The sequence below is a fragment of the Arvicola amphibius genome, chromosome 13 (genome assembly GCF_903992535.2).
Source record: "Arvicola amphibius chromosome 13, mArvAmp1.2, whole genome shotgun sequence".
NCBI lineage: Eukaryota > Metazoa > Chordata > Mammalia > Rodentia > Cricetidae > Arvicola > Arvicola amphibius.
In genome coordinates, this window is record NC_052059.1 from 35,810,260 (window position 1) to 35,822,476 (window position 12,217).

The window sequence follows — 12,217 nt, forward strand, 5'->3', positions numbered from 1 at the left end:
AAATGTCTATAAAATTTGGGGAAAGAGAATGAACAAGTGCGTGTATGTTTGGTGATATGGGAAGCAGTGGTAAATGGTAGAGTGGAATCAGGTTGTCATTTAACCCTTTAAAACAGTGTGAATTCCATTGAAATGATTTATAATAACAATGAGCAAGAGGTTTGTTTATTTATTTTTGAGATAAGGCCTCATGTAGCCTAGGCTGACTTTGAACCTGCTTTGATGACACTTACCTAGTTATCTGGTTATAAAAAACTTTTTATATACATTAGCAGAGACCAGTGAACAATAAATCTCAACTACGTAAAAATATGCCCGAGAAAAGGTCTGAAAGAAAGTTTATACCAAAACTTTAATGTCTTTGGATACTGAGATTATGAGTAATTTTTTCTCAAATTCTTACTGCTGTTATCCTTGTTTGTTTGTTTGTTTGGTAGAGGGGGTTTATTGTCATTTGGGCTGGCTTCTTATAGCCAAGGATAACCTGAAACAGCTTACTGCATCCACATGCTGAGTACTAAGATTAGAGCCATGGTCTACCACATCTGGTTTTATGTAGTGCTGGAGAGTGAACCCAGGCCTTCATGCAAGTTAGGCAAGCATTTTACCAACTGGGCTACATCCCTAGCCTTGTGTTACATATTTTCTGTCTTGAAAATTTATTTGTATCCTGTGGGGCATTACTCTGTCAGCTTGAGGGGTGAGAGCCGCAGCGTGACGCTGAGTTACCTGGGAAGCAGACTCTGGGACCAGCATCGGGGTGCAGATCTAGTTTTATGTGGAAATTCGCTGGTGTATATACACTTACTATCCAGTCAGCTAAGGACACATGACGTTGTTATCCCATGAGTCCGAACGGCATCCACACCGTGGCATGTGAGGCATGTGAAGGTTACATGAGGGGCAGCATATCCTGGCAGTGTGCCCTGGGACAGAGGGCTCGGCACCATTCTGTGGGTCTTCAGTGTGTTGGGACCCCGTTATGTGTCATCTAGTATACCAGAGACTCAGATCTGCTCAAGCAGCCTTAGGAGCCATTTGTGTTTCTCATGTTCCCTGTGTTTTAGAGACATCATCTGGACAGAGACTGTTCTCTCAGTATCCTGTTTTGTTTTGGAAAGGGTTCTAGGCTTCTTACACAGATTGCTAACATGTTAAGGGCAGCATCAATGAGAACTAGATGGAAGGATGGTAGAAAAGTTGGAGATAAAGTGAAAGATGTACCAAATTTAACTGCTCTGCTTTTTTTCATTGATTTTTTACTGAGCTCTACATTTTTCTCTGCTCCCCTCCCTGAACTGTGCTCTGCTTGAAACCATGTAGATGATTTTGCCTAAAATTGTGTAGATAATGTTAATCTAAGCTTTGTTAAAGAAAATGTCTTCATTGTAATACATGTGGAAGAATTAACATTTTACAGAATTTTTCTGTAAGAACAAAGGACGGGCTGGAGAGTTGGCTCAGTGGTTAAGAGCGTTCATGCACTGCTCTTCCGGATGATCTGAGTCAGATTCCCAGTACCTGTCAGGAGGCTCACAGCCACCTAGAACTCCAACTCTGGAGGGATTCAACACCTCTGGCCTCTGTGGGTACCTGCACTCAGATGCATAAACCCACACACAGACATAATTAGAATAATTAATTTACAATAATTAAATAACTAATAATAATTTTAAATAGGTTGCTGCTGTCTGGGGGACCAGCCTCCAGCAGCACAGGGCTTTGATAGGAATCATAGTCGGCGAAGCTAAACTTTTCTATCTGAGACATGTTAAGGAAAAAGGCATTCATAGACTATTGTTTTCCTCCTTTATTCCAATTCTTGTTATTCTCTCTTTTTATTCTCTCTATCTCATGTTGTTTTACAGCTATTATGCCCCGACAGAATCTTCCAGGCAGTACAAGAGTCAAAACAGTTGCATTCCATTTTTCAAGTGAATTATTATAGGTAAAAATATGTTTTTAATCTCTCTCACATGATCAAACATTTTATGTACTACAGATATAAAACAAATTATCCCAAGAACCCATATATATTCATACCCAAGCAACTTGTTATAGATTAACCATGTGGCAAGCAAGGTGTTTTTGTCAGGTCTCTTACTAGCAGGCTGCATTTTACAGTTACAGAGAAAGGGCCAATCACTTTATTACTTATCTTAAAAGGCAGTCTTATAAGGAATCTTAAAGGAATCACAAACCTAAACTTTTATATATGAAAAAGAATCAGTCGACTCTACTTTAAATCTTTAGGGTATGTATCCGTTCATTAATAGTTTTTATGTCAGGATATTGAGGACTTAAATGGATATAAGAATTAATCATCACCTTTGGTCGTCAACCAAACCTAGCAAGGAGAGTACGTCAGCCAGCCCGTAATAACTGGGCTGCTTTGTTCTTGTTCCCTGACCTTGAAAGAGTCCCGCATTCAACTATGTGCTGTTTTAAAACTTTAGATTGTCTTCTTGGGTTTTTCACCTCAAAGTTATTTAGCAAAAACATCTTAGTCTAACTTTGGTGTTTTCAAAACTTTGTTTCATCTGTGACGCACTCTAAGACTTATGCACATATCTCCCAACATTAAGGTTAAAAAAATTTAAACTAACTGGGCTACTGAGACTCAACTGTTGGTCGTTAACTTGAGCTACAATCCGTGCAGCTCCTAAGGTGAGACTCAGACCCTGGCTGTGAAACATATCCTTGTATTTATTTTTATTCACCAAAGCACTATAAGCTCTCATAATTATGAAATTAGACAGTACAGCCTAGAGAAGGGTCAGCCTAGAGAGGGGTCATCTTGGCAGTTCACAGGTAAAAATGCCCAATGGGATTTTTCTAAGAGATAAACACACAATATTACAGACAGTGGAAATCTCCCCACGTCCACTCACACCATGCTAGATAACAGAGAAAGAGAGCTGCAGCAAACATGTAAAGGCACAGCAGAAACAAAAGACATTCCAGGGTCTGCAGTCCCGTGGCCTTTCCTAAACAAAACTGGCCCATCAGAGGATTCCATTCTGCTGGGCTGACTTTGGACCTTCAATAGCAACTTACTGCTCCTCTGGCATGGCCCACAACAATAGGTGAAAGTAATTTTTTAGAAGACCAGGATGATAGAGAAATAGTTTTTAAAATATTCTAAGGGAAAGGAAAATTTTACCATATAAAAATAAAAGATGGGGGCTGGAGAAATGGATCAGAGGTTAAGAGAATTGACTGTTCTTCCTGAGTTCCATCCCTAGCAACTAAGTGGAGGTTCATAACCATCTGTAATGATACCTTATGCCCTCCCCTGGCATGCAGGCCAGTGTGCACACAGAACACTGTATACATAATAAATATGTCTTAAGAAAGAAAGGAAAGATGAATGGAGCATTTATCTAATTATACAAACTCAGGAGTCAAAACCTGAATGATCAGAGAAGTAAAGGAGAAGTGGCCAGAGACCTCTCCCCTTCCTCGATCCAAAAGGGCTGAGAATTTTTCTAATCCTCACCCTACTACCTCCTGTGTCTCTATATATTCTCAGTCCTCCAAAGCCTCTATGGCTAATTTTGGTCAGCTAGTAGCTAGCTCCAGTCTCTAATTTGAAGTAACTTTATTGGCAGTCTTGGGAGTGTCAAGAGTACAAATAAAATAGGCCAAAGAAAAAGAAAAGCACCTTAAAAAAAAAAGTTAAGATACCAACTAAGTTATATGTATAGAGTTTTCAACAAAGAAAAATAATGTACATTAATAAGAATACAGTAGGAACATGAACATATGCCATATCATTTTCAGGACACATATGAACTGTGTTTTGTTTTACTTTAAATATCTTTCATAAATTACTTTCTTTGTGGAAATATCTTTCTTTGACTGTATTTCTTTGTGGCAGTAATTTATTCTTTAGATGCTTTAGTTTAAGGTGCTATGCGTTGTAAAAGTGGTTTCACAAAAACAAAACAAAAAAGTGGTTTTGGCTGAAGTTGATTGTATAGGGTTACCCTGTACATTTATATTTTTGAATCACATTGTTCCTAAGTATAGAAGTTGTCAAATTTGCCTTATTTCAGTAAGTGTTTGATAACTGTCTAAGGGGAAAGCTTTAATGTTCATTTTAAATTTTATTTTTAAAGTTTTATGTGTATGTGTTGGTGCGCAGCATGTGTGTAGTACCTGTGGAGGCCAGAAGAGGGTGTCAGCTTGCCTGGAACTGGAGTTAGAGATAGTTGTGAGCGGCTGTGTGTGTGCTGGGAACTAACCCTGGGCTCTCTGTAAGAGCAGCAAGTGCTCTTCACTGCTCCTCTAACAGCTTTGTCTCGGTAGCTCATGCTCTCACTGTAGCCCAAAGCTTCAGTGGGATGTTACTGAACAGGAGGAAATTAGGAGCACATGTCATAGTTGGCTACCCAGAGCTGGTGAATGCCAGCTCTAGCCTGCCACTAGATGATTAAGCACTGTAAGCCACGTCTGACTGACCAGTAGAAACTAGATGAACGTAAGCCTTAAGTTACTCATCTTGAAATGTCTTGGAATTTCAGGTGCTAAAATGATGTATTTTCTGGACAAGTCAAGGCAAGAGAAAGCAATTGCTATAGCCACTAGGTTGGATGACACTATAAAAGATAAAAATGTTAAGGTAAGACTCTTCACAGGCTGATTGATAGGTCTTGCAACATCTTACGAGAAGTGCATCTCTACAAGAGTTCTAACTCAGCTAACATGCTCAGCCTGGATGCAAATCTCAGCCCCTCCTGTTACTAACTGTGTGACTTCAGGCAAGTTAGGTTTCTTTTCTCATTTCAAAAATAGATGTGCAAGTGATACCTGTTGCATAATAGAGTTAAACTTAACTGAAATAGCAAAACATGAAGTCCTTCCTCCTGGCTCATACATACAGCCACTTAGTAATGTGAGCTGTTGCCAGTACAGGACACTCTTCCTGATATGATGGTGTGTGCCTGTAATTCTGCGACGCAGAGTGGAAGCAGGAGCATCAGAAGTTCAGAGCTAGCACTGGCTACACACTCAGTGTGATGCTAAGATGCCCCAGTAAAACAAAAACTAGAATTATCTTTTTAAGGCTTTTGAGTGTTTCCCACCTCGTAATTTTTTTTGGGGGGTAGGCACTGCTTGTTTATTGGGAAGGAGAGTGCCATGCCAAGAATGTGGGGGTCAGAGGACAACTTTTGGGATCTGATTCTCTACTTTCCCATATGGATCCTAAGATTGAACTTGAATTGTCAGGCTTGGCAACAAGTGCGTTTGTCTGCTGAGGCATCTCGCCATTCCCTTTCCCCCTTTTGAGACAAGATCTTGCTATGCAGTTAATGTAGGACTTGGAGTTAGAATCCTACTTCAGCCTCCTGGGCTGTGATTGGAGAGGCCTGTGCCATCGCAACCATCTCCAAGTTGGCGTTTAATGTTCTTTATTTGCAGTGATTGCTTACTGTAGATAAGAAGGGACTGGAGTCTTTTTTGGGGTGAGGAATAGGTTGTGTCTGTTGATTAAAATCATTAGCAAGCTGCTTGTGTCTTTGTGCAATTGATGTGTCCTCCTGTGTCATTAGACTCTTACAAAGGTTTCTGAGGCCCTGCTGGACGGCAGCTTTGGGAGCTGTAGTTCCCAGTATGAAGAGTACAGGAAGGCCTGCCATAACCTGCTTCCGCTTACATCTGCCTTCCTGCCTGCTGCCACTGAAGCCACACTACACCGAACAGCTGACCATGAGTTTTTCAAGTGTGAAATTTGAAATTTTTTGCAAAGTTTGCTCTTACAGATTCAAATTTGAATTCACATCAGGGTTTCTTTTCTAGTGTGTATTTTATTAATAATTGGTATGAAATGAAATATTTGGATAGAAATTTTAAATGAAGTATTATGTGAGCTTATTTTATGCTCTGTCTAGCCTCCAATTTACATAGACATCTGTTACAATTGCTTGTTTATACTTGTACAGTCTTACACTCCTGAATTAGGAGTGTTGTTGTTTCTGTATTATACTTAGTTGCTGATTAAAGTGTAGACACCCCTCTTAATGCTATTGTTTATCCTAGTTTCAGAACCTGTTTTGATCTCTTTATTGGCTTGTTTATTTGATTTTTTGTTTTTATTTTGAAGTGTTAGCTTTATGTTAAAAAATTAGCCATATTTTCCATTTTGGTAGATAACGTGATTCTCTCTTTTACATTATTTGAATGATTTCTGTTTCCTCCTTGTGTCATTAGACTCTAATAAAGTAATATTTTTTGTGATAACCATATTTTGACCCTTTATGGTTTAATAAAGGTACTCCAGTTTTTATGTTGATGCAGAATGTGAAGACTGGTCTGCCTCTTAGTCATATAAGTTGACCATGAAATTTCTTGTATATTTGTTCTGGACTTACAGAATCCTTGTGGAGCAGTTGTGCTTTCTTGATTGATTGCTTAGAGAGCTAGCAAGTAGCTTATTTTGAGAGGTTTTCTTAAGGGAGCACGACTGGGCAGAGTACAAACTAAAGCGGCACTGTCACCCTCACAGCCGTGTTTAACTGCTTGGTGAATGTTTAGATCCCTCAAATGAGAATTTAAACTATAATTAGTTAAGCTATAACATGTTGTTGATCAGTATTTGGGGGCGGGGATACCTTGCCGTATCATATAATGCAATCATTATTTCTCAGCTATATCAGTGTCTAACTCTACTGTCTGATACAAACTCAGAATGGAGATTTTAGACAGTTCTAATTAAAATGATTTCCCTTTATCTCTTTAGAAACTTAGTTGGTGAGAGGAGAAAAACTAATTGTAAAATAATTCCAATCTCAACAGTTCTGCAATAAATTATTTTATACAAAGTTGTTTGTTTATATCTGTTGTTGTTATTATGTGTCCATACTAGAAAAATATTTTTAAGTTTATAGAAAATGTGGTTATTTTTATTTTTTTTTAAGTAGACATTTTTTACTTAGAGAAGAGAGAGAGAGAAGGAGGAGAAGAGAAAGGGGAGAGGGGAGAAGCGGAGAAGGAGAGAGAGGCAGAAGCGAGGCTGCCTCTCAGAGGAAGATGGGAAAGAGCGAAAATGTGGTTATTGATAACCACCTCCCAGATATGTTTTGGTGCTACAGCAGCTGGGATTCCTTTTGGTGTTTTAAAAACTTAGAGATAGGCCGGGCATGATGGTGTACTCCTTTAATCCCTGACTTGGAAATCAGTCTGCTCTACAGATCGAGTTCCAGCCTACCTGGGGCTACATAGTGAGACTTAAAAACCAAACAAACAAGCAAACAACCTAATGGACACTTGTCATGAAATACTCTGGCAAGTATGTAATTCTTCATCTTACTATCAGCAGGATGCCATTTCCGAAGGTTGCTGGTGACCAGACTGGAACATTACTCTAGAGGAGTGCTGCAGAAGGGGTGGCACAGTGGTCAGGAACACACAGAGACCCAAGTTCAGTTCTTCGCACCCACACTGGGTGGTTTATGACGGTCAGATGACTCACAGCTGCCTGCAGCTACAGTCCCCGGGGACCTCACATCTTCTTCTGGCCTCTGGAGGCGCAAAACTATACCTACACATACTAAAAGAAATTAAGACTTTTTTTTTTAAATATTCATTTGAGATGATTAGGTGTTTCTGACAGTTTTGGGTCCATGCAGGTAAGGTGTGGTCAGTTACAGGCCTGAGGTACTTCTAAAATACTGAATAAACTTCAGTCAGAACTGATGTGTAAGTAGGGTAAGAGGTGCTTGGCATTGGGGTCCCCAGGGCTGTGCCAAGATTATGATTAACCAGGTATGCCACAGAAACTCCAGTCAAGTAACCAGTTTAAGAGAAAGAAGAAGAGAGAGAGAATATTGGCTGATCTCTGCATCTGTGTGTGTGCTTCCTGGCTTACCCCTCCTAGTGCTGCCAGTATCCCTGAACATGCCGACTTTCAACAGTTCTGATAGTATTAAATCACAGATCTCCAGTCATACTGACTTCTTGAACTTCATAGATTCAACTAGATAACTCATACACAGACATCATCAAATGTTAGGTTGCGGTTTAGGTCTTTGCTTCTGTTAAATATTTTATTTTCTGCAATACAGAGGTTCTATAGGAAACGTACCAGAGAAGTGGCTATGCTGTGATTCACCTGACCATGTGGCTCATAGGCCTGTGGGTTAGAAAATGCTATAATATTGTGAGCAGAGCTTCATGGACCATTCTGGTGAGGGTTTGGAAGTCCAGAATACTGAGATAGATAGCAGATGCCCACCCAGCTCATTAGCATTCAGAGGGGAACAGGGCTGGAGGCCTGTGTCGTGTTCTGGCAGAGGGGTTGCACCTTACCTATGGCTTGAAAATTTGGGTGAGGCTGAATTCAAAGTAATAACAGACTAATTTGTCAGAGGAAAACTCCAAGACAGTGTAATACTTAGGCTGTGGCATGGTTGTTCCTTGCTGCTTTTAACTGGATGTATAAGAATTGAATGTTTAAAAAAAACAAAAAGAATAACGTGCAATTTGTGCAAGTACAGCTGGGTGGTGGTGGCGCATGCCTTTAATCCCAGCACTTGGGAGGCAGAGGCAGGCGGGTCTCTGAGTCCAAGGCCTGCCTGGTCTACAGAGCTAGTTCCAGGATAGTTAGGGCTGTACTCAGAAACCCTGTCAAAACAACAAAAAAAAATTGCTTGGCAAAGACTCCCATCATGTGGCAATGCAGGTATATTTGAAAGAGGAGTGCTGAAAAGGGGCCCCACTGAAAGGGCCATTTTGGTAGTTTAAATGTCATTGGCCCCATAATCTCATAGGGAGTGGCATTATTAGGAGGTGTGGCCTTGTTGGAGGAAGCGTGTCACTGTGGGGGTGGACTTTTGAGGTCTCCTGTGCTCAAGATAATGCCATGTCTCAGTTGACTTGATGTTGCCTGCAAGATGTAGGACTTGTAGCCATTACTCCAGTACCACCTCTGCCATGCTAATAACGGACTGAATCTCCGAAACTATAAGCAAGCCACTTGAATTAAATGTTTTCATATATTAGAGTTGCAATGGTCATGGCCCAGACCCTCACAGGTAACCAGGGCAATTGCACAGGTGGCATCAGCTACTTTAAGATGCTGAAGGTTCCTGTTCTCCCTGCCTGTCCCCTGCAGGACAGCTTTGTGTCAAGTGTTTAAGACTTTAATGTCTCAAATTTGTTCTTTAAATAAACGAGCAGATTATTGGCCTGTCCTATAAGAGCCTTTTCTTGTCAGTCATTTTCCTTTTAAGGTCTTGTAGTTCTCCCAAGCAGTGCCCAGTGTATCGCTGAGTAATTTCCTTAGCCTTGCTAAGTGTTGGTTTTCCTATCTGTTGAACGGGAGTTATAATATCTACCTCAGATTTTTTTTTTTGTAGAAGTGAATGTAGTTCCTGATACATAACTGATGAACGAATAAAATTTCTCTCTCTCTCTCTCTCTCTCTCTCTCTCTCTCTCTCTCTCTCTCTCTCTCTCTCTCTCTCTCTCCCTCTCCCTCTCCCTCTCCCTCTCCCTCTCTCTGACTCTGTCTCTGTGTGTGTGTGTTTGTGTGTGTGTGTGCGTGTGTGTGTGTGTGTGTGTAGGCACACACTGCAGGATATTCCTTTACAGCGTGTCAAGATGTTACCCATTTCTTTTCAGTTTCGAACTGCATTCTTGCTCAGTAATCGTCTAGTATGTATCTGGCCTTGTGTGAGTGAGGTCAAGGTCTTAATCTGTCCATCGAGAAAGCCTCTGAGGACGGGTCCCAGCCAAGCCTATAGAAGATGCTCATATCTGTTCCCTGGCTTTTATCTGTTTATATGCGTCATCCGTGTTAATGCTGTTGCTAGCCTGTGGTTCTGGACCATACATGGTTTCAGAAACTTGGTTGTGTGGTTAGTTCATTAGTTGACCACTAGAGGGCAAGCTTTCCAACTGGAATTACTTCCTTTGACTTCTTGGGAATGACTGTCCCGTCTGGCAGGGTGAATTGGTTTCTGTTTTAGTTCCTTGGGGGTCATTTCATCATGCCACTGTGTTGAGCATGTGTGCTCTTCCTCTTTGACTGTGCATAGGTTTCTGGCCCAGTAGGTGCTGGTGGCTGTTTTCTGCAGAGATGAACAACTCCACGAACCTTTTACTAAGTGTAAGTCTGGTTACCTGGCTGTTAAATTTTAATGTGAGAATTTTGCCTGCGAAGAGAATCTTGGTGTCAGGATAGGGAAAATGGGGACTGGTCTCAGGCAAGTTCTACCCTCCCTCGGCTCCTACTTCTTGTTGGCAGAGGGAGGAGGATTGTTCTGTGATGTTTTCAGACAAGAAGGCTCATTTTGGTCACTTCACTGGTGCCTTATCAGACAGAAAAGTCCTAGAGAGTAGGAAGGGATGGTTGGTTTCTCGACACTGAACACAGAAGACTTCTGTAACCAGCTGTTTGGGTGTTTTCCCACAGGGACCGGTTCCCTGACACCAGCTGGGTGCCCTAGACTTCATTACAGTGCTGACCTCGCCTGCCTGAACTTAGTGGCATCAGACACTATGGGTTAAGGGCTTGAGTCCTATAGGACAGCCAGCTGAAGTGTAGGTGCGTGTCCAGTGCTTTTGGTTGGAAATCAGAGACCCCATGCGCCTCTCCTTCAGTTGGATTGATTGCTAGAATGGCTTGTAGCACTCGGGGAAGCATACAATAACTTGTTTATTATAAAGAATATTATAAAGGATGCAGATGTGTAGCCTTGAGAGGAATTCTGAGTTGTCTGGAGTTGAGCTACAAACATTAGAGTGAAGAGAGGAGGAGATTTGTTGGCAGTTGTATTTATTTGTTGGCTTTTAAATTATTAGTTTTTTGGTTATCATACAAAGGCATGGGTCGATTTAATTGTGACATTTTTGAACATACATATTTTATTTTTGTTCTTATTCATCTCTCTTGCCTACCCTCGGCCATGTTTGATCTCCTTCCACGTTATAAAAGGAACAGTTCATCAAGAAGATGCATTACGGGCTGAAGAGATGGCTCAGTGGTTAAGAGCATTGCCTGCTCTTAAGGTCCTGAGTTCAATTCCCAGCAACCACATAGTGGCTCACAACCATCTATAATGAGGTCTGGTGTCTTCTTCTTGGCCTGCAGGCATATACACAGACAGAATATTGTATACATAATAAATAAATATTTTTTTAAAAAAAAGAAGATGCAATACTTGTAAATATGTATGTACCAAATACTGGAACTCCTATGCTTATAAAACAAACACTAGCTGGGCATAGTGGTGCATGCCTTTAATCGCAGCACAGATGGAGCATGAGGGAGAAAAAGAAAGATCTCTGTGAGTTTGAGGACAACCTGGTCTACATTGTAAGCTTCATGACAGCCAATACTACATAGAAAAACCCTGTCTCACCAGGCAGCAGTGATGGCACATGCCTTAATCCCAGCACTCGGGAGGTAGAGGCAGGGGGATCTCTGAGTTCAAGTCCAGCTTGGTCTACAGAGTGAGTTCAGGATAGTCAGGCCTACACAGAGAAACCCTATTTAAAAAACAAAAACAAAAAAAACCCAAAACAGACAAATAAGCAAACAAAAGAAACAGAAAGAAAGACCCTGTCTCAAAAAACAAGCTAACAAAATTTGGACACATCTTGGAAAAATGTAAGCCAGGGCTTTTTACCTTGCATCTTAGTTGTCGAGACAGGGTTTCTCATTGCAGCCCTGGCTGTTCTGGAACTCTCTCTGTAGACCAGGCTGGCTGTGCACTCAGATCTGTCCGAGTGTTGGGATTAAAGGCATACAACAACAACACCCGGCAACATCTCAGTATTGTTTATAGTACCTACATGTTCAGAAATGAAAAGAGAAAGGAATAGAACTCAGACTCCTATACAGAAGCAGGCAAGGTCCAGAGACACTGGCTTTCTAGTCTGTGGTTTTCTCTCCTGTGCACCGTCTGCAGTGTTTGAAATACAAGTGATCTGCTGTTAGTAGTTAGCTCTTCATTTAGAATTTCCGACTTCTCGCCAGTGTTCTGGCTATCACAGCCAAACTCTGCCTTTTCAAAATGTACTGCCAAATCCTCAAGTCCAGTGTGAGGGTTCTGATTATCAATGAGATCATTGAAAACACTGCTTGCTCTGTGGAGCCTTGAGAGGAGTTCAGGGTTGCCTTGAGTTGAGCTACAGATGTTGGAGCAGAGGGGAGGAGAGATGAGGAAGCTGATCAGTGGTGAGCTGGGAACAGAAGGCCCCTGCCTGTTCTT

General features: G+C 41.2%; 1 protein-coding gene across 4 annotated transcripts in view; it reads left to right on the plus strand.

Annotated features, from left to right (window-relative positions):
• Naa16 (N-alpha-acetyltransferase 16, NatA auxiliary subunit) overlaps positions 1-6,824 on the plus strand; it is a 59,177-nt gene extending 52,353 nt beyond the window's left edge. For 2 of the 4 annotated variants that reach the window (XM_038310125.1, XM_038310128.1), the window contains 2 exons: positions 4,527-4,624; positions 5,556-6,824. In XM_038310125.1, coding sequence (XP_038166053.1) covers positions 4,527-4,624; positions 5,556-5,738 — 281 coding nt within the window. In that variant the 3' untranslated portion in view covers positions 5,739-6,824. Of the gene's footprint in view, positions 1-1,868 lie in introns of all 4 variants that reach the window. The other 2 variants (XR_005282978.1, XM_038310127.1) reach the window with 2 other exon arrangements.
• The last annotated feature ends 5,393 nt before the right edge of the window (positions 6,825-12,217 follow it).